This window comes from Aspergillus puulaauensis, chromosome 2 (genome assembly GCF_016861865.1).
Source record: "Aspergillus puulaauensis MK2 DNA, chromosome 2, nearly complete sequence".
Lineage (NCBI taxonomy): Eukaryota > Fungi > Ascomycota > Eurotiomycetes > Eurotiales > Aspergillaceae > Aspergillus > Aspergillus puulaauensis.
In genome coordinates this window covers 2,453,365-2,479,794 of record NC_054858.1, presented here as the reverse complement: position 1 = coordinate 2,479,794, position 26,430 = coordinate 2,453,365, and the positions used below count along the sequence as shown (strand labels likewise).

At 48.5% G+C, this 26,430-nt stretch overlaps 12 protein-coding genes across 12 annotated transcripts; 6 read left to right on the top strand and 6 right to left on the bottom strand.

Annotated features, from left to right (window-relative positions):
- Positions 1-135: 135 nt before the first annotated feature.
- On the bottom strand, positions 136-2,069 carry APUU_21024S (putative GABA permease; the record flags this gene model as incomplete). The annotated part of the gene is made up of 7 exons (XM_041699731.1): positions 136-600; positions 664-989; positions 1,041-1,442; positions 1,490-1,572; positions 1,618-1,731; positions 1,785-1,855; positions 1,908-2,069. The coding sequence occupies 7 exons, from the start codon at positions 2,067-2,069 to the stop codon at positions 136-138; spliced, it is 1,623 nt and encodes a 540-aa protein (XP_041552786.1).
- Positions 2,070-3,729: 1,660 nt separating this feature from the next.
- On the top strand, positions 3,730-5,261 carry APUU_21023A (uncharacterized protein; the record flags this gene model as incomplete). Its single annotated transcript, XM_041699729.1, has 5 exons — positions 3,730-3,927; positions 3,982-4,086; positions 4,151-4,375; positions 4,446-4,588; positions 4,694-5,261. 5 exons carry the CDS (start codon positions 3,730-3,732, stop codon positions 5,259-5,261), a joined length of 1,239 nt encoding a protein of 412 aa, XP_041552785.1.
- A 162-nt stretch (positions 5,262-5,423) lies between these two features.
- On the bottom strand, positions 5,424-7,413 carry APUU_21022S (glycoside hydrolase family 47 protein; the record flags this gene model as incomplete). Its single annotated transcript, XM_041699728.1, has 4 exons — positions 5,424-5,460; positions 5,524-5,781; positions 5,838-6,632; positions 6,701-7,413. The coding sequence occupies 4 exons, from the start codon at positions 7,411-7,413 to the stop codon at positions 5,424-5,426; spliced, it is 1,803 nt and encodes a 600-aa protein (XP_041552784.1).
- A 1,331-nt stretch (positions 7,414-8,744) lies between these two features.
- Positions 8,745-9,792, top strand: APUU_21021A (uncharacterized protein; the record flags this gene model as incomplete). The annotated part of the gene is made up of 2 exons (XM_041699727.1): positions 8,745-8,758; positions 8,811-9,792. The coding sequence occupies 2 exons, from the start codon at positions 8,745-8,747 to the stop codon at positions 9,790-9,792; spliced, it is 996 nt and encodes a 331-aa protein (XP_041552783.1).
- Positions 9,793-10,398: 606 nt separating this feature from the next.
- On the bottom strand, positions 10,399-10,861 carry CAM1_1 (calmodulin; the record flags this gene model as incomplete). The annotated part of the gene is made up of 3 exons (XM_041699726.1): positions 10,399-10,433; positions 10,492-10,704; positions 10,768-10,861. 3 exons carry the CDS (start codon positions 10,859-10,861, stop codon positions 10,399-10,401), a joined length of 342 nt encoding a protein of 113 aa, XP_041552782.1.
- Positions 10,862-12,532: 1,671 nt separating this feature from the next.
- APUU_21019A (t-SNARE syntaxin TLG2) lies at positions 12,533-13,879 on the top strand (the record flags this gene model as incomplete). The annotated part of the gene is made up of 4 exons (XM_041699725.1): positions 12,533-12,555; positions 12,624-13,156; positions 13,211-13,554; positions 13,625-13,879. 4 exons carry the CDS (start codon positions 12,533-12,535, stop codon positions 13,877-13,879), a joined length of 1,155 nt encoding a protein of 384 aa, XP_041552781.1.
- A 323-nt stretch (positions 13,880-14,202) lies between these two features.
- APUU_21018S (CTD-interacting domain-containing protein) lies at positions 14,203-15,656 on the bottom strand (the record flags this gene model as incomplete). Its single annotated transcript, XM_041699724.1, has 5 exons — positions 14,203-15,056; positions 15,105-15,246; positions 15,299-15,357; positions 15,409-15,500; positions 15,559-15,656. 5 exons carry the CDS (start codon positions 15,654-15,656, stop codon positions 14,203-14,205), a joined length of 1,245 nt encoding a protein of 414 aa, XP_041552780.1.
- A 500-nt stretch (positions 15,657-16,156) lies between these two features.
- On the top strand, positions 16,157-17,101 carry APUU_21017A (clathrin light chain CLC1; the record flags this gene model as incomplete). The annotated part of the gene is made up of 4 exons (XM_041699723.1): positions 16,157-16,196; positions 16,253-16,482; positions 16,551-16,651; positions 16,750-17,101. The coding sequence occupies 4 exons, from the start codon at positions 16,157-16,159 to the stop codon at positions 17,099-17,101; spliced, it is 723 nt and encodes a 240-aa protein (XP_041552779.1).
- Positions 17,102-17,441: 340 nt separating this feature from the next.
- CDC37 (Hsp90 co-chaperone CDC37) lies at positions 17,442-18,965 on the bottom strand (the record flags this gene model as incomplete). The annotated part of the gene is made up of 2 exons (XM_041699722.1): positions 17,442-17,946; positions 18,007-18,965. The coding sequence occupies 2 exons, from the start codon at positions 18,963-18,965 to the stop codon at positions 17,442-17,444; spliced, it is 1,464 nt and encodes a 487-aa protein (XP_041552778.1).
- Positions 18,966-19,471: 506 nt separating this feature from the next.
- On the top strand, positions 19,472-21,936 carry mdr2 (ATP-binding cassette permease mdr2; the record flags this gene model as incomplete). Its single annotated transcript, XM_041699721.1, has 3 exons — positions 19,472-20,707; positions 20,760-21,395; positions 21,451-21,936. The coding sequence occupies 3 exons, from the start codon at positions 19,472-19,474 to the stop codon at positions 21,934-21,936; spliced, it is 2,358 nt and encodes a 785-aa protein (XP_041552777.1).
- A 510-nt stretch (positions 21,937-22,446) lies between these two features.
- Positions 22,447-23,847, top strand: APUU_21014A (nucleoside transmembrane transporter FUN26; the record flags this gene model as incomplete). Its single annotated transcript, XM_041699720.1, has 2 exons — positions 22,447-22,628; positions 22,692-23,847. The coding sequence occupies 2 exons, from the start codon at positions 22,447-22,449 to the stop codon at positions 23,845-23,847; spliced, it is 1,338 nt and encodes a 445-aa protein (XP_041552776.1).
- A 469-nt stretch (positions 23,848-24,316) lies between these two features.
- APUU_21013S (uncharacterized protein) lies at positions 24,317-26,383 on the bottom strand (the record flags this gene model as incomplete). Its single annotated transcript, XM_041699718.1, has 3 exons — positions 24,317-24,764; positions 24,819-25,111; positions 25,172-26,383. The coding sequence occupies 3 exons, from the start codon at positions 26,381-26,383 to the stop codon at positions 24,317-24,319; spliced, it is 1,953 nt and encodes a 650-aa protein (XP_041552775.1).
- Between the last annotated feature and the right edge of the window lie 47 nt (positions 26,384-26,430).

The following is a 26,430-nucleotide window of genomic DNA, read 5'->3' as shown; positions in this document are numbered from 1 at the left end:
GAATTGAATTACGTACGCAACTGCACGATCTATGAACAAGTTCCCCCCAATCTTTTTTACACCTGCCTCTTTGCCCAATATTATAAGCGTGAAGCGGCGCGGCCCGATAGCCGACCTCATACATATCCAAACACATCAATTAGGACGAACCCCACTAGCAAGGGGAACCGTATCCCGCCTAATCAATGCCACCGGGGGCACAAAGTGATGCCGTCCTCGAACCACGTAATATACAGATGCCAACACAATCAGCCCGACGTACATAACGACACTCCAGTTCATGGTTTGCACATCCACCGTAGAAGTCAGAGGGAAGAAGGCGAACACAAAAATCGGCAGGAGGAAGGCCATGGAGGCAAGGTTGATGGCCATCCCGAAGCGGCCAAGGGACCAGCGTCGATAGGGGAGTGGCTCCTTCCGGAAACGCTTGATTAGGATACATCCGATTGAGAGGATGTATGCGGACATTAACGAAGTGATGGTTAGGGAGACGATTGCGCTGAGGGCTACGTAGGAGCCGATGTTGATGAGGGATAGGAGGATTGTTACGATGAGGGAGACCATGACAGAGTTTAGGGGGATGTTCCATCCTGGCGTAACCTAAGTATTGAACATTGATTAGTTTGCTTTTGCTTGACATATAGGAACAGGGAATCCACCTACATGAGCGAAGAACGATGAGAATGGAAGCCCCTTGTCTCGGGAAAAGGACCAGAGCTGGCGGGATGCTGTTGCGATTTCGGTAACAGTGCTTGCTGTCAGCGTTATGATGAGAATGGCTGTCATGGTGTTTGTGGCAGCGTAGCTTTGAGTTATGTTGAAAAAAATTTGGATGAACGGGAATCCAGTATCGGTTTCTAGAATCTCGTTGACATCGCCGAGGGTAAAGCAAAGTGTGATAATCATTATGAACCCTAGAACCGCGTTGACTCCAACAGCGGACATCATAGCTCTGGGAAGCGTTCGAGATGCGTCCTTGATTTCTTCGGCTGGTCACATATCAGTAAATTATGGAGTAGCAAAAAACGTCGAAAACTTACACATATGCACGGAACAGTCGTAGCCTATCATAGAAGTAATCGTAGTTGAGAAGCCAACAAGAGTTGCAGTCCCATCGCTGTTCCATTCACCGCCGTTGTTGAACTCTGTGAAAACAGCCTTTGCGTTGTTTCGAGGACCTAGCACCCATAATGGAATGATAATGGCAAACAGTCCGACAACGTGGATGATTAAAATCAATGCTTCCACCATGGGAAGGTTTTTCGCTAAGAAGGTATTGAACAGGATTGAGAATGTCGAAATGGCTATAACCAATAGAGTGCCATGCCACCGCTCAAATGTATAACCAGGGTCATTGAGAACGATGAGGCCCTGGACGATTGTGCCGGCAAGCATGGAAATAGTCACAATCGCACACTGCCATCCGATTGCAGTAAGCCACCCTACCACCATTAGCGACAGTCACCTAGTGAAGACATCATGGACGTACCGGTGATGTAGCTCAAGAATTTTTGCGCGCGGCGAGGAGCAAACTCGGACACCCAGTGATATTGCCCTCCCGATGTTGGTGACCTATACTGATTAGAAACATCCAAAGATGGAGTTTGGAACCCATACATGCTAGCTATCTCGGCTATGCTGGCGAAGACAAGGGAGAACCCGGCGGTAACGATGATGAATCCCCATATTAATCCAGCAGTACCCCCGTCGGTGAGCACACTGCTTAGCAAACTATTGAAAGGTCAGTTACACCATCTGCCACATGATTTGTAGATAGGTCATACGTCAAAAGAACTTCCCACGTGCAGATCAGCGTGCACGCGAAACCGAGAATGGAGATAAATCGGAAGTTTCTCTGTTCAAAATCATTAATTTGCAATTGTGGATATTGTTGGTATATAACTCACCCGAAGAACTTGAACTCGGCCCATGGCACTCATGTCATATTGGTCTACGACTGTGCCCATATACTTTGGGGCCACCGTTCCTTTGGGCCTAGCCCCAGTATAGTCAATAGTGACATCGGCGGCATTTTTCGTGCTGACAGGATTTATCTCGTTGGAACTCATGGTGAGGAGATGATTTATTGACTGAGGGTGTTAGACGGTGGATTTGGACGTAATATCGGGATTTAGGAGCCACTATAAAACCACCAGGCAGCAAAAAGAAGCAAAAGAAGCAAAAGAAGCAAAAGAAGGGGATACACGTCAGGAAGCCAGTCCAGTTTCAATCAGGGTCGCTGCCCTCAATTGAAAGAGGGATCGTCAATATTACTTGATTTGAAGATTATCCAACGGAATAAGAAGCAAGGAGTTGAGCATCGAAACCATGTGGAAATTAGTGCAGGCTTCGAGAAAATCTCATTCCAAGATCCTTGTGCAGCCAAGTCCTCGGTGGGTTTCCTGCGTGGAAAGAATTGTCGACTCGAAAATAGGGTCTTGAGTTCATTTATTTACTTTTTCTATCAAGGCACGCCATGCAGAGGGAAAACTTGGGCCCATTTCTATGCACAACTCGCCAAATGACAGGAAGCGTCAAGGTATGCTGCAGGTCTGGTCCCCATTGCATGGCGCGGATCATTCCATTCTTGCGAGCACTAGAAGGCCGGACCTTCGTCCAGGGCTGGGAAACCGGACGCTCCGAAGATTATACGACTTAAAAAGGGTTTTTCCGAAGCGACGGGCTGTCAGACAGCATGGCATCGCACATCGTGGGTGTGCACCGATACTACTGTGGAGTCTGAGAGTCTCCATAGGCCCCCACGTTGTGTTGAATCTGGAATTCTGGATCATGATCGCTTTCGTGACTTCGTCTGTGCTACATCATACATGCTGTGGAACCTGGGCGCTCAATGTCCATAAATCAGACACTCCGTTTCCATTCCGAACAGAAACGACATGGATTTTGAGTCCTTGCCTTCATATCACAAGACGGCTGGGGGGGTTCCTTGCGTTTTGTTATTTTGCCGCCAGTAATGGCCGACTCGATTGAAGGCACGTATGCAGCGCCGCAACATCCCTTGTTTGAAGTCGGTTTTGGTTTGGCCCCCAAGGATTCAATGCCTGCGAGAAGAAAGTCTATGAGAGTGCCCGGAGTGCCAAGTGCCAATGGGAAAGGAAGCGGAACGTGGGCCGCGATGGCTTATGAACCTTACCTAGTGGAACACGGCCAGGACCGAGATGATAGATCCCTGTCCACGGGCCCTTATCGAGAATCCCGGAAGTGGGTATCTCTTTACCAGGCATTGGTTTGGCCGATCGTGCTTGCCTGCTTGGTGATCCTGTCAGCCACCATACAATCAATCACACATCCCACAAACAGTGTACCAGGGGCTCAGAGTCAGATGTCTTGCTTTTCGTCATTCCGCTCTCCCTCGCTTCTATTTCGAGGCTCTTGGGCCCGATTGGGGCCATTCGAATATTCAGGGCTAACCTTCTCGCAAGGGTACGGGCCCCGGAAGTCTCTCCGACCAGCCCAGCAATGGCCCTTCTCCGGCGTTCATGCATTGCGCGTAGTTCCTTGCGGCGCAGTAGTAGGTCGCGAGGCGAGAAGAAGAAAACATAGATTTTCATGCAGAACCCTGCAAAAGAAAAAAATCATTGACAGCTGACTCTCTGAGTAACCTTTGCCCCGCCGCCCTGCAAGATCTGTTGCTGCAATCTGCACACATGGGAGGAATATAACTGAACCCTTTGCTGCTTACGCGCTGTGATTGCTGGCTCAACTGTCATGCCAGGACCCTATGTACCGCCAGGTCAATCGCCGCCATTCCAGGTGGTAGATGACCTGCATCATGGAGCGTGGGTTATTATCGTCACTGCCCTGGGGCTTGTTCTGTCGCTGGCCAGCTTCTTGATTCGGCTTTACGTACGGCTGGCTCTTAACCCTTCGTTTGGGAATGACGACTATGTCTTCCTAGGAGCAATGGTAAGGGTTAATGCAGTTCGAGCGAGATGAATAAAGGAACTGACAGTCTCCCAGGTCACCGCCGTCATCCAAGCATCATTACTGTTCGAGGCGTGTTCGAAAGGGCTGGGAACGTCGATTGATTTACTTGAGCAGAGCAAAGTAAACAGCGTTCAAAATGTGAGCAGATTCCCGGCTTACCAACCACTGTCACCTGCAAGATCCAGCAGCTAACAACATGCAGCTCTTGGTCGCCAGTGACGTCTTCTACCTCATCGCCCTATACATCACCAAATGCTGCGTTGTGGGAATCTATCTTCGTCTTACCCCCCAAAAAGTACACAACCAAGCATCCTGGGGGACCTTAATACTCTGCACCCTCTGGGTGATACCGGCAATCTTCATTCTCACAGTGAACTGCGGCTTGAATCGACCCTGGACAACCTCTGGAGGACAATGCGAAAACTTGGTACGTCTCCAGCGCTTCAATGTCGACATCTGAGGAGAGAATTTGGCTAATATTGTTGTACTCTCTCCAGCTATCACGATGGCAATTTATCGTCGCCCTGGACATCACTACTGAACTGATCCTCTTCAGCCTCTCCCTCTATCTCCTCGCCGGTCTCATGATGTCCATGAAGCGCAAATTAACAATCGCCTTCGCCTTCGCCTTTCGACTTCCGTGAGTTATATACAATTCCCTGCTATTACTGCGCATACATACACAACTAGTCCAAGCAAAATCCCTGAATAGCAAAATGCTAATTTAACTATTTTCATAACAAAGAACAATTATCTTCGCCATCCTCCACATCTACTACATCCACAAAAACATGGGCTCGGGCGACCCAACTCTCGATCCCGTCAACCCCCTAATATGGGCCCAGGTAGAACTCTTCTACGCCCTAATCGCATGCAGCATCTTCTGCATGCGGCCGTTCATGACAGCCGTGAGCACGAACTACGGAACCGCAGGCGACTCCACGCTGGAAAGCAGTAGTCGGGAAGCATCGAAGTACTATAATAAATCGTCGGCGTCGAAGTCCGGTGGGTCAAGGGCTAGAGGGGCAAGGCTGATTGGGAACGAGACGGTGACGTCTGGGTTTGGCGGGTTGCTTAGTACTGTTAGTGCCAGCGGTGGTGGTGTAAAGGGAACGGGGACACAGGCGAGGAGTGTACCATCTCGAGCGACGGATGAGATTGAGCTTGCGGATCAGAGGAGTATGGGGAGTGATGGGAGCGCCAAGATGATTATTCGGAAAGATGTGCAGTATACTGTTGAGTATGATGGGTTAGAATCGCCGGCTGCCAACTCGCATAACGAGACGGGGTACTGGGATGGGCATCGAAATTGAGACAGGCATCGGTGCACTGGATTATAGAGTTATAGAGCAATGCAGATTATGTATACGAGAAAAGGCTTGAAAGATAATTTGTTCTAGAGAACCCAGCACTCCATAGTCCATACATAACGCCTGTTCACAAATTTAGATCGCTATAAGAAACAAGGCTATTTATTATGACGGGCGCCTAAAAGGATGTGCTTCTGTATTTCTATATGTCGTCAGCACATTAGTGTTTGTGACTTCAACAGAGGGTGATTTCATAAGCACTTACAGCACGTATTCATCCAGACTGACGAGATCTGGCTCCGAGAAAATAAGATAAAAGTACTTCAGCGTTTCCGCTAGCCAGAAGCTCTCCATAAAGTCCATTTGAGCCGGCCTCGTCTTCTTCACATCGTCAATGGCTGCATGGGCGTACTTCGTTCGAGTAGTCTTCTCAATGTGTTTGAACATGCGCCATGCATCATCCTGGTATTTCTTGTCGCCTGTGATGCGGTAGAGTATGAACACAGACTCAATCGCCTCGGGCCTTCAGCAGCCATGTCAGCTAAGTCTGAAAATGATCGATTTCTTAGAACCGCTTACCTCAACATATAACGTGCATCCGCGACTTGCGTGACACCTGGATATAGCTGGAGCTCCTCAATAAGGGCTATAGCTGCCGCATCGGTTTCCGCAATGTTGGCATGCTTAGGCGGACGAGACCGCACGCCTTGATACCACTTACCTTCGTCCCATGGACAATTCTCTGCGTCTTCGCAGGCACTGACGTACATGGTTTCAGGCATGATTCCGGACGGCATGATGTCGTACGCCCAGATGCAGCCATCGGTCAACTTCCGGGCAACGGACAGCTCTTCAGAACGATTGAATATTTTCGCTCCAATTCCCACTGTGCCTCCAAGATAACATTTGAGATGTTCCACTTGCGGGTCAATCTTTTTCGTGTCGGACTTTGATGAGGCGTAAATGTTCCCTGAGAATAGAATATCTTTTCCGTCCTTGGTCATGGGCCGAAACAGAAGTCGCTCCTTGATCGGCGTAATTGCGGTCTCGTACATTCGTTGATATTGTTGTGTCTGGGCTCCAAGAAGCATGTGCTCCTTGGGAAGGTACTCATATGTTGAATCTGCCATTGCACCGACGGTGTATCGAGGGTCACTAAACCGCATCGAGCGGGCATCCACCATCATTGGCCATAAACCAGGCACCTCAGTGTTATTTTGGGCCGATTCTAGGCTATCCGTAATCCGTTGGATCGCGTCGAAATATTTATTATCCCCGGTCAATTGTGACATCCGCGTAAATTCTAGGTTCAGAGAGCCGAGTTCTGCGAGCACTGTGTTTGGGCTTGGATATACGTCCAACCCGGATGCGGATCTATGGAGAGTCAATATTGAATTGTCTAGTTCACATCGGTGACATAGTCGGGGATTGTATATTCCCACCTCGTCCACTCCCATCGAGATTGGGGCATTCTGTTCTTGGTATCAAAAGAACCGTAGAGAAAGTCGGCGACCTCAGTCGCCTTCTGCAGAAGTATCGGATACTTGCCGTGTGTAAGATCATTGGCACCAAGAATACCTCCGAGATATCGGATGTTAGTCTCAAAGACATTGATTTGAACTGATTCAGTTGTTGAGAAGTCGATATGCTCAAGTGCATGCAACGCTTCCTCAAACTCATCCATAAGGCCCATGATAACCAGCGAATCAAGAGAATCGACCAGTGTAGCTGCCCAGCCGGCAAAAGAGGTCCTGTATCCCCCGCTCAAAGGCGATAGTTCATCCCGCATCCAGGCATTGTCCTTGTACCCATCCCATGCATGCTCAAACGCTTTCTTTACCGCGCTCTGCTTCCGCTTCCGCAACATGCGAGTGAACCATGATTCCGAAGGGAAGTTGTACTGGATTTGAGGGATCGGAGATGGGGAGGCGGTTGGCAGGGGAAAATAATCGGAAATCGGATACTGTTCTTCATTTTTGGTCCAACGTATACTATTGTCGTCTTTTGGAGGCTTGGTGACGCTTTCGTGTGGATGTTGTGGATGGTGTTCAGTATAGGCTATTTCCGCGCCTGGCGGTAAGGAATTGAAAAAGAGATATATAAAAAAGGTAAGAAAGAATGCAGGCAAGGCATAGCTTTTCCTTATTAAAAACATGGCTTTTGAGGTAGAGTGAAAATGATAGACGTCAATTGCATTGAAGGAGTGAACAGCTGTTTACAGCTTGAGCTAAATTGATCATTAACCAAGTAGCAACATTGAATGAGTGTAGATTTGGTACGCGAATACCAGGTGCTTCAGGCCCTCAGCTTAGGAAATATGTGAAGAATTGAAGCCTCCGGCCGAGGGGGATTCCCAGTCTCTCAAGGGGTGTTCGACTATGGAGAAATAGGCCAGTCAAGATACGTAGGATCAATGATCAGTCACTGGCCACTGCACCAATGTCATGCCGTTCAAGGGAGATGATCGCCGCTGATTCCACTCTTGGAAGCTTGGAAGCTGGCTGTGTCGATGAGCGATGATGGCAACGTGTTTGCCTCCATCGAACTCATGAATTTCCGATTCCAAAAAGCCTAGCGCAGGGATAATTCGGGCCCTGGGTGAAGCTACCAAGTACCCTTTCCATAATTGTTAGTGCGCCGGCTGCCTGAGCCCTGGCTTCTTGGGCGAGTCTGGAATGTCGGAGGTGGGAGGAGATCACAGAGCCCTGAAATAGATCTACCGAGCGTTGCGTAAGCTGTGGTCCCTGGGACCTGAGACACTAATCAAGACAAGCGGTCCAGAGCGAATCTTCTCCATCGCTTCTATTCTTAATTTGGGGCGCCGCTCAGCCTTCCAACTTCCCGCGTCTTGGCGATGTTGACAAGGGTTTCTCCTGAGGTTGAGGCTCGAGCTCAGTGTGAAAACATTGATAGGTTTTGATCCACAATTAAGATGGTTTGAATTGGCGAAGAGTGATTGAACGGTCAAGGGACAGCTAAACTTGATGGCACTCTGGAGGTGGGAACTGAACGGGAATTGCATTGACCCCAGAAGTGGGCCATAACAAATGGAACCTCTCAACTCACGGACGCCTCCCGGAATGTTTGTCTGGTTTGTACTTTAGCCTCAGGCAACGATTCACAGCTGCAACACCAATCTGACTGCATCATGAATCTACACGGGCTCTTCCTACCTTATACCAGCAAGTACAATCCTCTCAAATCTATAGTTTAGTGCAACTTTATCTATCTGGTACCTCACTGTAGTTGGATATTTCTCTCTCTCGAGGTCGGTCTTTTAATTTACCTGAACATTTGTGCTCCTCTGGGTTAACAAACAGTGTCGTAGATTTAGCTTGGTGTGAATGTTAAGCTATATCTTGCATTAACTGTAATCAACCCTTATACATTGAGGAGTGCACCTGTTATCACCAGGTCTTGCTTACTCAGAAATTCGCTTCCTAGCCTGACTGGCATATAAGAATCTTTTCCGGCGCGGGCTACAACATGCCTCTCACAGGGTATAGACCAACGCCATACAGTCACTACCAGATCAGAGCTAACAAACGACAGAGTCTTTTTCATCCCCTCAAATCCAAATGCCTCCACGGCCCTGGCCACAATAACAGAGCGCATTAGCTCTCAATTCGCTGATGAGTCAACGCCTGTCGCACGCTGGGCCCTCGAGCACAAGCTCATGCGAGACACTCCCTCGTGTATACCACCATCAGGAACTCAAAGACCCACGGCTCCAAAATATATGCAGTTTCTTTCTCTGACACATTATCCCACCCATGGATTCGTATACGCTTCACAGCCCCCAGATGGGGCGGGTCATGGCTCAGCAACAGTGACAGCGACTCCTACCCCATCGAGCTCGCAATCCTCACAGCCTGCACATGTTACAACACCAATGGTTATGACAACCGTCCCGCTTCCGTCAACCAACGCCTTATATCAGCATTTCGTACACGCCTGCCAACCCTTCTGGTGCCCCAGGCACACAACTGCTGTGCCAAACGGCATGGTCTATGAAATCGGCGACTTCCGCGTTCGCGTCGGCGATGTACGACAAACACAACCTGCTGTGCGGGTACGAGGAACAGTGGTAGAAATAGAATGGCGGGGTCCGTCTCTGGTTACCACGCTATCAGGACTGTATCAGTCAAGGAGGCAGAAGAGAGCAAAGGCATCTAGTCCCTATACATGGGGCCAGGGAGAAAATGACGAGGACGATGATTCTGGTATTGATATGGCGTTTCCCGATGCCGTGGAGGAATCAGATATCGATGTGGAGTATGCCGCCACTGCATCTTTGATTAGGGAGTTCTGGGCGAAACTGGGGTTTGAAGGAGCTAGAGAGGCCATTCTTGTGCCCGATGTAGGGAAGGAGGTCAAGGAGCAGCTGCGGAAACTGAAGCAGGAAAACAACCAGAATGCTAACCAGAAAAGGAACCAGGATGGAAATGGGCAGCAAATGGATGAAGATCCCGATCCCAATGCTGGCGCGGATGTGGCAAGGCAGTTCATGGAGATTCTTAGATTTAACCGATGAGTGCTATGTTTTGCTAGTAAATTTACAGAGCATCTAGCTAACGTTACAAAAAAGCTTGGCTTTCTGGGCGTCAGGAGTATAAGAGAACAGTTATGGCGCGACTAAATACCTCTGTGTGGAGTACAACTACAGCATGATAGGGCCGTTAGGATTATCATTTCAAGAAAGGCTCATCAACATCATCATTCTAGAAAAAAATGCACTGCGTAGATCACCCATTGAGATACGAGACTGAACGCATGGTCATGGTGCAACGGAAAAAAAGAAACAGATGTAGGTCAAAAGTTCAGTCACTAAAGAAAGGTGAATAAATAGGCATCAGAAAATAGGTAGCGGAGGGAAGCTCGATCATGGACGGGTGTAACTTTCCAATTTGCGAAGCTTGTAATCCTGAACTACCAAACTCTACGCATCTTCATTGGGAAATGGAAGGGGATAAAAGGAAAACAGAGGCGCACTGAGAACAAAGTGAAAGTTGCAACAACCACCAAGTGCTGCGCCCACAATTAGATAGGCTACATTGAATGATATAACAACTAAGATGAGACATTTGGGAAGTGTCCACACCTTCTTCGCTAACGATAGACATCATAAGATAAGAGGCATTTATTTTTGCATCATAAGTTGGACGAATTCGTTGTCTGCTGAGAATTAGCATCTTTTCTGACCGTCAAATCATAATCGGGGAAGCCAACGTACAGTCAATCCGGCCATCACCATCCTGATCCGCCTCACGAATCATCTCGTCGACTTCATCATCAGTGAGCTTCTCACCAATGGAGGTCATGACGTGGCGCAGCTCGGCAGCCGAGATGAAGCCATTGTTATCACGGTCGAAAACCTTGAATGCCTCCCGAATTTCCTCCTCGGAGTCGGTGTCCTTCATCTTTCTAGCCATCATCGTGAGGAACTCTAAATGACAGTTAAAAGTTGTTCGATTTCACGATCATTTTTAATTCTTGCAAGGCCACGTACCTGGGAAATCAATGGTGCCATTGTTGTCAGCGTCGACTTCGTTGATCATGTCCTGAAGCTCAGACTCTGAAGGGTTCTGGCCGAGCGAGCGCATCACGGTGCCGAGCTCCTTGGTAGTGATCTGGCCTGAATCGTGTGTCAATGTCCAATTACATAGAATTATGATGTCGACATTGGGCGTATGCGACTAAGTTATCGCGGGGAGCACACTAACCATCGCCATCCTTGTCCTGTTAAGCGCAGAGTAGATTAGTACCCTGCCGGAAAAGCTATTTAATTGATACCAATGGAATCAATGGCACTTACAAATAAGGAGAAGGCCTCCTTGTATTCGGAAACCTGTTCTTCGGTCAAAGAGTCGGCCTGGGGGGTGAACTCGTCAGCTCATCTGCACAGGACACCGGTAGATCTGCCCCGCAAAGCGGGGGTGCGTTTTGGACGCAGCATCCACGATGAGAAGGAAGGAAAGTGTACCATGATGAGAGTAGTTGGCGGGGAAGTTGTGAAATTGGAAGTCGGATAGGAGATGAAGCAGGAATGAGGAGAAATAACAGGAGCGAGGAAACGGTGGTGGAGATGAGCGGTAGTGGGGGGAAGAGAGAGTTAAGGGGACTGACTCCTAATAGTCGCCTCAAGCTAGCAATAATAAACCAGCAGCCAGCGCCAGCCACTGAGCTGGATGCCTGGCAAGGCGGTCGCTTAGGCCAAAACGTGACCCGCTGTAACCACTCCTCGAGGCTGAGGGCTGAAGGGCTGAAACTCAGCTCGCACCAATGCTCATCAACGCCAACATCTCCATTGTTCTTGAATCAGCATGATTGTGATGATCTTATACAGTGACGTGTTCCCTTGGCGAGATTGAAAACCAATGAATACAGCGAGTGACCTCGCTACTTCTCGTTGACCCGCTGCAAGTTTCTCCGAAGTCAACTACATACTTATACAGTAGCACGCAGTTAAAATCGATATAAACTCTTACGCAATATTTCACCGCAGCAAGGCTCAAATCAGCCATGGGCATCGCCCCCTGATACTATTACCTTCGTGCGGCTCGAGCCCAACTGCCCTCTGAGCCTCTGGGTTCGTATAAAACCTACGTCATAGCATCATTCACTTCTCTCACACATCCATCAAGACCAATACAAACCCATTCTCGAATAATAGAAGGTTAATCAAGCTGTAATCTGGCTTTGCATTGTTGCATCATCTTCTGGCAGCGTAGAGACCAGTTTAACCTTGGAAAACGAGCACAGTACCTAGTGGATCGACAGGCACAACGCAAGAAGTTGCATAACCGTTATGAAATGACAAGCTCAACCCCTCTTCGTTGCATCTATCTATGCCCGTTGTTGTTGTTGTTGTTTTGGGCGGTTCCGCAACTAATAGCAAACGTTCCTTGGCTCCTCAGTGTATCCAGCAGCAAGTGAGAGGTCTCTCCTCTGTGAGCATTTAAGGCGGCGAGCGACGGGCCAGCCGCGGACCAGGTACAGTAGTTCCAAAAAAGGACTAGCGTGTCCTTTCACGTGTATGATGAAGCTGCCGATGTCCGCTGCTCTGGCTGGATCGCCGTTACGTCGTTAGTTTGGACCTCGAAGCAGCTCTGGTGTCACTTCATTAGCCTCTTAATTCAATTCGGGCCTTTACCACTTTATGAACGACCATACTGTGCTAACTAAGCTTTGTTTTTTAAGCCAATGATGCTCAGCGTAGCATAAAGGACACTTCGATAGGATCTGGGGAAACAACGCCCCGATAGTCGCCCACGATGTGGCGGGACCGCACCAATCTGTACTTAACAGCACTCCCTTTGCGCATGCGCTCCTGGTACACTTATACTGATGCCACCTCTCTCGCAGTTACATATCCTACCGCCAGTCATTCACACATCACCCCGCGAAGAAGCCGAGATACCTTGGAGCCACCAATGGGTTCTCCGACGTCGCATCACAGTCCGAGGAAAGTCGGCGACTTATATCCGAATCCACAGGGATAGACGATGATGGCGATGCCATCATTGAGATGGATGTTCTCCCGCCGCGTTGGGTCGACGTGCAGGAGGATGTTACGGACTTGCTTGCGGACATCGCCCAGAAATCGGCACAGCTAGATAAGCTACACCATAAGCACCTATTACCGGGGTTTGGCGATGAAGACGTGCGGAAACAAGACGAGCGTGTTATCGAGCGATATACACAAGAAATCACTCGCGGCTTCCATGAATGCCAGAAGCATGTCAAGCGAATCGAAACGATGGTGCAAGAGGCTAAGCAACAAGATGGTGTGAGTAGCGGAGACGAGACCATGGCGAAGAACATTCAAATATCATTAGCGTCGAGGGTACAAGAGGCTAGCGCTCAGTTCAGGAAGAAACAAAGCACTTATTTAAGAAGTAAGGCACCTAGGCCATCTTCCCCAAGCATTCAGCTCACAGATATGTCGATAGAATTACGAGGACTCGAAGATACAGCGTCGCAATTCGACCGCTCCGCTACCCCCGTGCAAAACCCATATACAGACCCGTCGTTAATGGAGTCCGATGCCGATAAATCCTTCTCCCAAACAACCCTGCTGCAGACTACTCAGCGCATGACTGGCCAGAACGATGCCGCAATTCTACAACGAGAACGAGAGATCAACGACATTGCAAAGGGAATTATCGAGTTGTCCGATATATTCCGTGAGCTACAGACGATGGTCATCGACCAAGGCACTATGCTGGATCGCATTGACTACAACGTAGAGAGAATGAATACCGATGTCAAATCAGCGCAGAAGGAGCTCAATGTGGTATGTTGGTCCCAAAAGCAACCTTCTAAAGACAGAAATGCAAAGAACCTTGCTAATTTGATCCGTATAGGCGACTGGCTACCAACGACGAACCACAAAACGTAAAATCATGCTACTACTCTTTCTCCTAGTGGTGGGAATGATTATCGTTCTCCTTGTCAAGCCAAAGAAACATGGGTCTTCGGAACCTACGCCTCCTTCTTCACCCCCTTCTGAGCCAGACAGTCAACCGCGAGCATTTGAAATAACTTATAGGCGTTCGCGCGCTTCGTCGTTGACTCATGTGGCAAGAAACAAATGGGCAGATCCCGATATATATCGATAGTTATTTGTGTTTTCTAGAGATACCATAATGTAGTTTTGAGAATATTATCCTTATTTGATGATGACCATCGGCCATAGTAGCGAATGGTTGTTTTTAAGCTGAATTGCATAGACGCACCAAATACCCGTGCACTCCTTACAAATTAAGAAATATGATGCCAAGTGCCAGACAAAAACTTCGATGTAAAGTAAAAGGGAGAAAGACAAAAATAATTGTTACAAGGATCCGATATAAGGCGACCGCCAACATTGAGAATAACATGTGGGAAGAAGAAATGGTCGCAGCTTAGATTCGCTTTGACAAATGCACGCCCATAGCATAACTCATCCCTGGGCCTGGCTTTCCTGGTTCAATAGCTCTGCAACATCCGCATCGAGATCACCACCTGCGAACTTTGCATAGTCCTCCTCTTCATGTGCGACTTTCCTCTTTTTGGCCTGGAATCCGTTCATACTGTCTTGCGCGACCTCTCCATACCCTGTTGTGGAAGGTTGGCCTAGGCCGCTGAGTCCAGGAATGGAAGCATCGATAGTGTTGTCGAATCCCAATGAGAAACCTGCAATCGAGTGACCTCCGTTTTCCTCGTTGGACGGCAGTTCTCGCTTCGGCGAGCCAACTGGTGTAATAGCCTCAACAGGAGGCGGCGTGAGAGCTTCTACTTCTGGCCGAGAAACGGCGTCTCCAGTTTCCCCAGTAGCTCCCAGTTCGGCCGCTGGAGTATTCTCGGCGGAAAGGCCTCTCATAATTGCATCCTCGACATCTCGTTTCTTCGCTTCAGTTTCGGCTTTTCTTTCTTGCAACTGCACTGCCAGAGCTTCCTCCTTCGACAGAGCCGTACGGTTGGTTTCAAGAAGTTTTTCCAACCCATCAATAAGGGCAGCGCGTGACTTGATGACCTCTGATACGGAGCTTTCCGCATTTGCAAGCGTTTTCAGAAGTTGACTAAGACGGGCCGCGTGCACAGGAGGAGTCGGTAATGGAACATTGGGATCACTCATCTTATCGTATTCCGAATTGGCGGCCGTGCCAGACGTCCCAGAAGCAACGGCCGCCTTTGAAAGTGATACCTGGAGCGGAACCAATGGCTGTAACTCCGACGGTGTTGAACCGGATGGACTCGAAAATAGTGAGCCACCGAGCAATGGCTTCTTGCCAGTGGAACGCGACTTGTCGATTTCTAATTATGTGAGCAGCCGGCCTACAAATCGAACTCGGGTGATCTTACCATCCACACGGGCTTCGACTGCCTCCTGAATTGGAAGTTCAAAAATAGAGCGTTGTCTCCAGACCTCAATCACGCGCCTGATCTTCTGCTGGATATCATTTGAGGAACCTTTGTAGGCAGTTGCCACGGCTTCGGCAATGATCTAGTTCATATTAGCTGTAACTCTTCTCTGTTTCTGTATGGCGCGCACTAACAGGCGAGAAAGCGATGAGAAAGTCTTCTTTACGGCGCGCTCTTGACTGCTGTGCAACCTCTGCTCCCTTATCAGTCTCGAACTACCAGAGGCTTCCGGTGAGGAACGTACCGTTTGCGAGGTATATAAGGTTGAGGCGTTTCGCGGCTGGAGAATCGCGGAGTTTCTGGAGCCAGAGTTGTGCAGTCCGCTCGGCATGCCGTCTACTTGTTGCTCTGTTAGTAAGTGAAGCATCAAGAGACATAAATCGAATGATTGTACCTGTGAAACATAACCCATTGCGCGACGGTCACAATGCCCTCCTGTGTCTCATTCAGAGCAGACAGCTTGGCCTTAACTGAATCATCGGTATACGCCATGGTCGCTTAAACTTTCAGGAACAAGTAAAATATTGATCTGGTTTGACAGAAAAGCAATGAAGGGACAGGTGAGGAGCAGTGTTGATTGCTTTGCCGTTTGCGCTGAATGCTATCCACTTCCGACCCCCGGGGATCAATTCAATCACTCATTCAACACTCAACCCTCGACACTGAGAAGTGAAGGGAAGTGGTTATACAGATCACCTAGATATGTCTCTAGTGAAGATATAAAGTGCGTTATCAGTTCATTCACTTCTCACGTTTCAAAGAGCTAAGCAAAGGAAGCAACATTTCAAGCTCTCTGTTGCACCTGTAGGTCCGAGCTCGTTCACCGCTCTTACGGCAGAATCCGGGGACCTCAGCCATTGTCTCCCTAACACTCTCTCAAGAAGCCACCTGGAACATCACTTTCTCATCAATTCTCGCCTCCTGATCTGTTTATCACATACGTCTACTGTACAGGGAAACAGGCTCGGTGATTATACTTATAGACTACCACTATGGCTGATCGTTTCCCCTCATTGGAGGACTTCTCCGCGGGTTAGTTGCCCGCATTACTTACCTGGAGTGTCCCCAAAGCTAACAATAACGTCTAGGGCAGACCGAAGCTATCGAAACCAACGGCACAGACGAGAACGACTTCCTAGCTCGTGAGCGGGCACTCCTCGGAGACGATGCGGACCAATTTGCCACTGCCCAATATGCAACTTCTCCAGATGTCAACAAAGATGAGCTATTGGGCGGCTCAGACGAGGTACAGGCCGACGCTGGACCTGAGATTTCGGGATTTGAATCTTCATTCCCAGCTATAGACACACAGAATGAGGTATGCAAATGGATCTGCTGTGTGGTCTTCGAAAATGCCAATAAACTAATGTGTTTGGTGTTCTACAGCAAGTTGCTCCTGGCGGTACCATCACTGGCACTGGAGCTCCTTTCCCACCCACTGGCTATTCGAGCTATCAGGCCCCTGAGGAAGAGGCAGAACCTGTCAGGTATGTCCAACGGTATCTTTGATTACCAGCCTACCACATCTCTATCCATTCAAACATTCAATCTGTTGACCGAGTGCTAACCGTCTGTTTGCGCTTAGGGAATGGCGTGAGAAGCGGGATGCGGATATTGCGCGTCGAGCGGAGATCTCTAACGAGAAAAAAGAGGCAACCGTTACGAAGGCCAGGGAGGATATCGATGATTTCTACGTCTCTTACAACAACAAGACGGACAAGCTTCGCGCTCAAACTGCCGCCGAAGCAGAACAGTTCCTTGCGAGTCGCGAAAACACATCCGCCGGAGGAACAAGCTGGGAGCGGATTGCGAAGCTCGTGGATGTATCTGGAAAGGGCACCAGAGGCGGTGCGAGCGGTTCTGGAAAGGAACGTTTCCGAGAGATACTGCTTAATCTCAAGAAAGATGAGAAAGCACCTGGCGCCAGCGGGGTTTGAATTTACTCTGTTAATTCTTTAATTTTCTGTCCTGTTTTCTTTCGCCTGATGTACGTAAATAACGCACTTCACTTTTTAGCTTGTATGCCACCATTTTATTACCTTTGACATGCTGTGGGAACAACAATTGGTTCACTCAGAAACGCAGGAGTTTTATGGGTTATGGGCATAGATGCTAAACAGCGGGTGATTCGGGAAGGTGGCAGTTGTTTCTCCCGGGAGGTATACAACATTTACTTTGTTCTTCTCCATTATGTACTAATATTTTGAGAATTATAAGACAGAACAGAACATCATGGTACAGTCATATGATTCAATCCTACTTCAACTTTTTGTACCTTCAATCCAATTCAGTTACATCGCCCCCGGGCTCCCCGACCTCCTCCGCCTCCTTCTCTCGCTTGCCCTCCGCCTCAATCTCTTCGAGTTTCTTCCGGCCTTCCTCCGTGGTAGCATCGACAATACCCTCCTCTAGACTGAGCATACCGCTTTCCCCTAGTTTTTCAACCACGTCTTCGGCCTCCTCGACACTCATCTTCCCGAGAACCTTGTTGACCTCGTCCAATGATTCGGATGCTAATGCCTTTTGCAGATCCTTAGAGAAAGAGTCGAATATTTTTCGCGCTTCGATCTCGATGGGCTCGCTGCTTTCGCTCTTAGGAATGTTTATGGTGATCTTGGTGTTCGGGTCAACAGCATGGAGTTGGATTTGCTCTACACCAGCGGGGTCGCTAGATGCAGAACTATCCTTTGCTAGTTCAGCAGCGCGAGTTTTGATCTTGTTGTACGTTTCATTGACATCATTCCGGAACAGAGTGCCTGCTTGGTGCTCTCTTGTTGTGATACTATACAGGAAGAACAGTCAGTTATCACAGTGTAAGCTAATCAAATATTGAGTTACGTACCGTTTGAAGAAAAGTGAGATTCCATCGGGGCCAAGTGAGCGGCAATACTGCAATAACAGGCCTTGGTGCACACATTGTCGGGCATAATCCTCCTTTCCTTCCATTTGACTATTAAACGCTTCAACCAGTAAACCGTCCGTCTCTTTCTCTGCAACGATTTTCGGGTGATCAGTTATGTATCGGTGCAGAGCACGGTAGTCATTCCGATCGATTTTCGCAAACTCCTTGGCCATCTCGCTGGCTTGTATATTATCCGGATCATCAACAGCTTCGTCGTCATTGCCATCTTGGTCTGAAGCTCCTGGTGTCGCATTCGGGTTCAGCAACTCAACTGAACTTGTTTTTTCTGCCGTCGGCGTTGCGTCCTTGGGCCTGGCTACGTGCGAAGTGTCGAAGCCTGTATGGATAGATGCACTTGTAATTTTGCTGCCCTCTTCCTTCTCAAGCTCCGCAAGCTTTGCGAGCAGTTCTTTTTGTAAACCCTGAACCTTGTCCTTATGCCCCTGCACACCCTTGACATATGCTTGGAGTGAATTGTCGGAATTTGATTCTTCAATTTCTTTCTTGACTTGATCCACCAACGCACTCATCATCTGAGAATATTTCGGTTGCTCCTTTTCCTGCGTATGAACGCCCTCTGGGGCTGAGGGCGGCTGGTCATCTGCGGGATTGCTTGCTAATTCCATGAGCGTTGAAAAGATGACTTCTTCGGGATCGGATGAGGGCCCATCTTTCTCTTTAAATGATGAGAGGAGCTTCTCGATTCGCGAAAGGAGGCCATCGTTGATAATACGCTCATATTTCAGAGTTTGGATGTCGTGACGCCGTTGCTCTCGTTGCTGATGAATCTGGGCCTGTTTGGCTCGGATGAAAGAACGTTTGTCGACATTTGGATGCACCTCGATATCCGAGTCGTCCGAAAGCTCGAGAGCATCCCACTTGCTGTAGTCCAACACCATCCTGAACAGAGAACTATACAATGAGGGGTGGGAAGTGGGGTATGAAAACAAAGAGAACCCAAACTTCGCAGTCCGGGAAAAGAAGAGCTCAAAGCAATATGGTTGGGGATATATTAGTACTTTTGTCCGCTTTCACTTTGATAAACCTCGCGAAAATAGGACAAAAGTGACAACAGCTGCCTCTATCAATGGTAAAGTCTCTATTGCCCTCGATCACATTCCATGGACCAGGCGTGTGATAGGCGGTGGCAGGCGGCAAAACTCGGGCCTGTCCGATTCCTCCGATCTCGTCCCGTCGGAATCTTGGTTGCAGCAACTTTCGCATCTGACCAAACTCATAGCTTACGCCCGTCGTTGTTCATTGCGAAACCGTGATTGATATTCGCACGACTGCCATGAGCCCTCCACGAACATCTTTTGCTGATCAGTGAGATATGGCACCTGGTTTGCCCACTATCACATCATTTTGACCAGCCCAGCCGTTCTACTTCTCAGTCAAGTCCGAGATGCGCGGTTTCAGGTTCCGAGCTTCCTGGGCTCCAGGGGCTCATTCAAAGCCGATAACAACGCCAAATGGCGGCATCCTGACGGGGCTATGCTCTGATGCACACCAAAATACCCAGCGTTGTGGTGTTCAGGGTGTCTTCATCCGGCAATTTTCGGAGCTGTCGGGATCGGTCTACAATCACAGAATACCTCATGTTGGCCGGAATATTGTGCCAACTAATGCTTTATTTCCGAGAACTACACGATACTCCAGTTTTAGATCACCAATTCTCAAGCAATTCCGCGGATTCTCTTCGACCCAACGATTCCTCCAGACCAAGCCGCCCGCGCAGCCAACGAATACCTCGCGCGCGGAAAACAGGGACAAGCAAGATAAAGATAACGATGACGGATTTGAGCTATCTGAGAAAGCAGCACAAGCGGCACAAGTTAACCTTCGCGCAAAGTTAAACAAAGATGGTGCTGGTGGAAAAAGCTCCGGGTTCGGCGAAGTAACGAGGCTTCTACTCATTGCGCGACCCGAAGCAAAGAAACTCGGCTTAGCCTTTTTTTTCTTACTGATTTCTTCATCAATTACCATGTCACTTCCTTTCTCAATTGGCAAGATCATCGATGCTTCCACGAAGTCATCAGAAGGTGGTGAATTTCTTTTCGGTCTGAGCCCTACTATGTTCTACGGTGCCTTGGCAAGTATTCTTGCATTCGGTGCTGCTGCAAACTACGGTCGTATAATTATCTTGCGAATTGTGGGTGAACGCATCGTTGCGAGAACCCGTTCAAAGCTTTTCCGCCAGACCTTCGTGCAGGATGCCGAGTTCTTTGACGCAAATCGGGTCGGAGACTTGATTTCTCGACTTAGTTCTGACACCATAATCGTCGGCAAAAGCATCACTCAGAATCTTTCGGACGGACTGCGGGCAGGTGTTAGCGGCGCAGCTGGCTTTGGTATGATGGCCTATGTCAGTCTCAAGCTATCCAGTATCCTAGCATTATTGCTTCCTCCAATTGGACTAGGCGCAATCTTCTACGGAAGGGCAATCAGAAATCTCAGCCGCCAGATTCAAAGGAATCTAGGAACCCTGACCAAGATTGCGGAAGAACGTTTGGGAAATGTGAAAACGAGTCAATCATTCGCTGGCGAAGTTCTCGAGGTCAATCGTTACAATACTCAAGTACGGAAGATCTTCGAACTCGGGAAGAAAGAGTCACTGATAAGTGCAACTTTCTTCAGTTCTGTAAGTCCCTCACGCTCTGAATTTGCGCGAAGCTAAGCTGACAATTTAATAGACTGGACTTATGGGAAATTTAACGATCTTGGCACTTCTTTATGTAGGAGGTGGCATGGTCAAGTCTGGCGCTATCAGTATTGGAGAGCTCACGTCCTTCTTGATGTACACGGCTTACGCAGGCTCTAGCATGTTCGGCATGTCGAGCTTCTACTCTGAATTAATGAAGGGAGTCGGGGCAGCGAGTCGACTGTTTGAGCTACAGGATCGTGAGCCGACAATATCTCCCACCAAGGGCACCAAAGTCGTGACTGCCCGTGGCCCTATTCGCTTTGAGAATGTCTCTTTCAGTTACCCAACCAGGCCCGCTGTTCCAATTTTCAAGGAACTCAATTTTGAAATCCCGCAGGGTACCAACGTCGCAATTGTTGGTCCTTCGGGTGGAGGTAAATCGACCATTGCTTCGTTACTCCTGCGCTTCTACAGTCCCACCGAGGGCCGTGTTATTATCAACGGCAAGGACATCAAGGAGATGAACGCGAAGTCACTTCGTAGAAAGATCGGCATTGTCTCACAGGAGCCAGTTCTCTTCTCTGGAACGATTGCCGAGAATATTTCTTACGGAAGCCCACAGGCAACGAGGTCTGAAATCGTCGCAGCAGCAAGGAAAGCAAACTGCCAATTTATCAGCGACTTTGTAAGTCAACCTGCCCCCCATCTCTGTCTCCATGACTATATTAATGAATACCTAGCCGGACGGCCTTGATACCCAAGTGGGACCCCGCGGAGCGCAGCTTTCTGGAGGGCAAAAGCAACGGATCGCGATTGCCCGTGCACTTATTAAAGACCCCGATATTCTGATTTTAGACGAGGCCACTTCTGCGCTCGATGCAGAATCGGAGACACTAGTCAACAGCGCTCTTGCGGCCCTCCTCCGTGGTAATAACACCACCATCAGCATTGCACATCGACTCTCTACTATCAAGCGATCCGACTCGATCGTGGTGCTTGGTAATGACGGAAAGGTTGCCGAACAAGGAAGCTACGAGGAACTAAGCGCGCGCCCAGATGGCGCGTTTACGAAGCTGATGGAATGGCAGCTAAGTGGTGCTGACACCCAGCCTCCGGTCAGCCCTTCCGTTAGCCCTGAAATCCAGGAAAAGCCCTGGGAAGTCCAAGCTGAGGAACACGGTGAAGCTGAAGCTGAAGCAAACCACAAAACCGAGCATCAACGATAAGCAATTATCTCCCGGGCTGGTTTAACACTTACATTCAAATGAATGTCCTCTTACCCTTATTTCTTTTTTCTTTTATTTGCATTTATTCCACAGCCTGGACACTTAGCTCACCTTCTGGGCTCGAAGTGACCCGCGCTGTGATGATATACCTGTACATGACGAATATTTAGAGTGTGGGAATCCGGGTTTCACGGGTTCGGGCCCGATTCCATACTGTAATACTTAAGATAGACGTAATAGAAAAAAACTCATCTCTATCTGAAGTTTGTTCTCTAAGAGTAAAGTTACTGTCTCTTATCTCAAACCGCTCATTGAGAACGTGACCTCTTGTCTTGGCGTTGACACTCCAAGCCAACCTCACTCACTCCACTCTTAACAACAACCCACCTGAAGTTTGAGAGTGCTCACTCTTATGCCCTAATCAAGTTACTGACCATGGCCTGAATTTGATATCATTTGCACTTTGAACAACTTGATAGAGGCACATCATTCACATCTACTCGCGCAAGTATGGATCGCATACGGAGATGGATAGCTCCTCCCACCGCCGAGTATGAGCCGATCCAGGAGCCAGTCGTGCCCTACGACGATGATTTAGATACACCCAATGCCCAGACACGGTTGGCTCCGCCCTTCTCGAGACCTGTGTACTGGATATTTTTTATCTTGGGTGTGTCTATGTTATGGGCGTGGTGAGTCGTTCTGTTTGCGCGCCTCTCCGGGAATATCCGCTCATCTGCTTGGTTTCGATGTAGGAATATGTTTCTTGCCGCGGCGCCATTTTTCCATCAGCGATTCCAATCAGACAACTGGGCGATGACTCACTACCAGTCCTCTATATTGACCGTGTCGACCGTCACCAACTTGGGCTCCGTATTCGTACTCGCCAAGCTGCAGGAATCAGCGTCATACCCGAGGCGAATTATAGTATCGTTACTGATCAACATCGTCGTTTTCACCCTCCTTGCATTCTCTACCCTTGTGCTGAAAGACGCCTCGGTGAAGGTGTACTTCGGGTTCGTGATGGTCATGGTGTTTGGGGCTAGCATGGCCACCGGAATCAACCAGAATGGAGTGTTTGCATACGTATCAGGGTTTGGAAGAGAAGAATATACACAAGCAATTATGGGTGGCCAAGGAGTGGCAGGCGTATTGCCTCCTTTAGCGCAAATGCTCTCTGTCCTAGTGGCTCCAGAGCCGGGAAAAGAGCAGGCGCAAGAGGCGTCTTGGAGATCAGCCTTTGCATGCTTCATTATTGCGACAGGCGTATCATCCTTGACACTTGTTTCCTTTGTATGGCTCACGAAGCGACAAACCGAACACATCTTGGACTACCAATCTGAATCTTCTAATGCCGACACAACACCCAACAAGACCGTGGGCCTCTGGACACTTTTCTCAAAGCTTCGGCTGTCCGCTATCTCAATCTACCTGTGCTTCGCGATAACAATGATTTTCCCCGTCTACACCTCCAAAATTGAGTCTGTCAACGACCACACTGGTGGCTCTCGACTCTACCAACCAGCCGTTTTCATCCCACTGGCGTTCTTCTTCTGGAACGCTGGCGACCTACTCGCCAGAATGCTCGTCCTGAACCCACGCTACTCCATAGCGCACCGGCCCTGGGCACTCTTAACCCTCGCCCTTGCCCGTGCAGGATTCATCCCTCTTTACCTGCTTTGCAACGTCAGTGGTCGAGGCGCTGTCGTACAAAGCGACTTCTTCTACCTTTTCATCGTCCAGGCACTATTCGGCGTAACGAATGGGTACCTTTCGAGTTGTTGTATGATGGGCGCAGGTTACTTTGTTTCGGCGGATGAGCGTGAACCTGCTGGCGGGTTTATGAGTCTCATGTTGGTTGGTGGTCTAGCGACGGGAAGTCTCTTGAGCTTCTTTGCGTCTGGGGCATGAGCGAAATATGATTTTCTTATATTTTTCTTTTTGTAGCGTTTATGAGGCATGAAGATAAACGGCGCCATATTGCATTTTGTTTATGTCCTATTTTGCTGGCTTATTGATTACCTAGTCCATAAAATGGCACTTGGTGAAATATATATAATGGACTTTTTTCAACAGTTGGTCAATACACATTCTCTCAGCCGCCTTACAGTAGGTGATTTATTTTAACTATGTCCAATACTGAATACCATAGGCTTATACTCGTCCTGAAGATCTGAATTGATACTATACGCCAAAGCCCAACGAGGATGCATTATTAACACCTAAAAAAAACAAAAACAAGATGTACCACTTCAAAAAAAAAAAAGCTCAAACACCATGCTAACTGTCTATAGAATGCGAATGCAATGCATAATATGATGCTCGCAAAAGAAATAAGAAAGAAAGAAAGAAAGTCATGACATGCTATACGCTGATTTTATCATGCAGAAAAGAAATCCTGCTCACCAAGCCATTGGGCATCCATAGCAAATGCAACTAGATCTGCAGCACAACACATGTCTTGGTGACCGTGTTCCAGATCTAGAAGTTCAAGAACAGCATTAAGCCTGTCCTCGATTGTCTGCTTTAGCTGCATGATTGTGGCGTGGACATCCGAACCAACCTGGGTCTCATTGGAAGCGACCTGCTTTTTGTCCGACTTGGTTGTCTTCTTTATTTCTTTATTGGATGAACGCGGGGCAAGAGGTTGTCGTGGCTTTTGGGCCACAGGCTCTGGAGCTTCGGGTTTCTTGTTCCTTAGCAGCATTTTGAGGAGGAATCGAAGCCAAATCAGATTCGTCCGAGGAGCATATTCAGCCCAAATCCCGGGGATATCAGGTGTTTTCTCCGTGTCAACTGGGTTGCCTTTGTATAACTGGGCGCGCATACTATGAATCTTAATTAGTACCCTCTTACTGCCTTTATGGAGAGGGGAAACTCACTGTCGATATGTGTCCCTTAGTAGAGCGTCATCTTCGTCTTGACCAATCGCATCAAAGATCTGCTTTTTGTCCAGGTCCGAAGAGGTTACTTCCATCAGTTCCGCCGTCTCGTCCATCAATAATTCCGCCCGCGAAAGGGAATAGTCAATAAGAGTTGTCTCCAATGTGCTCAACCCGTAACCGCTTGAGCTTGACTCTGCTTGACGCATGACCTCCATATCTGATGGTGGATGCATATGACCATCTGATCGCGTGCTCCGTATGCAGACATTGCCAAGATGAAGATCACGATGCTAAATTGAGGTTAGATATAATTCATACTTGTATCCACACGATAGACAAAGGGATGTTACCTCGAATAAGGCATATTCTTCAGCACGAGCTAAAGACATGGCAACACCCCAGAAGATATCATAAACCTGGAAAATCGACGCCCAAGAAAACTTCTCAAGTTCACAGCCCGCATCATCCATTTCAATAATCGCCCAGATCTGTGAATCTGGATAGGCTCTTTTACTCGAAGGGTTAGGGTTAAGGCAGTCATTCTTCGTTTTCTTGTAACGGTCCCAGGCTTTTTGGAAGGCCTCTGGAAATCGACCTTGCACAACGTGAATTTCTCTGAATCGTGCAAAACCTGGTATGGGGTCCAGGTATTTTAACATCTTCACCTCCGCCACAATTTCCTCAATGCTAGTGAACTTCTTTGATCCAGGACCGCTCTGGGCCCGTAAAGGGACAACCTTGAAAACACCGTCACCACATGCCTTGAGGCGTGCCAGTTTGGATTTGGACATCTCCTTCTGACATATATCCTCTCTTAGCCTGAGTTTGTAGACCTCTCCGTAAGAGCCTTCGGCCAATTTGACAACTTCCAACATTTCACCTGCACGCGCAGCCCATGAATCGAATTTCTGAATGCCCAGTGCCGCCACTGGGGACAGTGTTTGATCCAGGATAGAACGAACGTAGGAATTCGCCTTTTCGTTGGAAACGTATCCGGATGAGGTCCGTCGGGTCGGTTTAGTCTTCCTTGCGCTTCGCTTGCAGCTGTCTAGCGCAGCAGGAGTATTATTTGCCACCTTTTTCGCTTGCTCCTGCGATCCTTGTGGGATAACCCTTGGTGTTATTCTTACTGCCACCATTTCCTGGAATCTTTTCTTGGCGACCGGAGTGGCTTTCGTTGACGGTTGTTGAACCGGGGCGGGCTCTGTGAGTGATGTGGGCGTCGGCTTAGGTATCTCATCAACTATATGAATAGGCGCTGAAGTCTCTATGTTGGTATCATCTTTCTTATGCTCCTCTTCCATGTATTCCGCTGTCTTCGTCTCATCAAGCTGGATATCCGCCAACTTTGCCTGGATGCAATCGACAGATTGTTGAATTGTATCGGGATACGTCATGGTCTGGGGTTTTGCAGGGCTTCGCTCTTCAAGCACTGCCCTTGGGGCATCTGTTCTCCGTTTTCCGTATACATTTCGCTTGGAGGTATGTGTACTTCGTGGTTTCGTATTGCGTCGCCGTGAGGTTGTCTCTTCAGCAAAGGTATGGGGATGGGTCGATGCCATGACAGCCTGATATTGCGGAACACCGTCACCACGAGAGTGAGTACCGG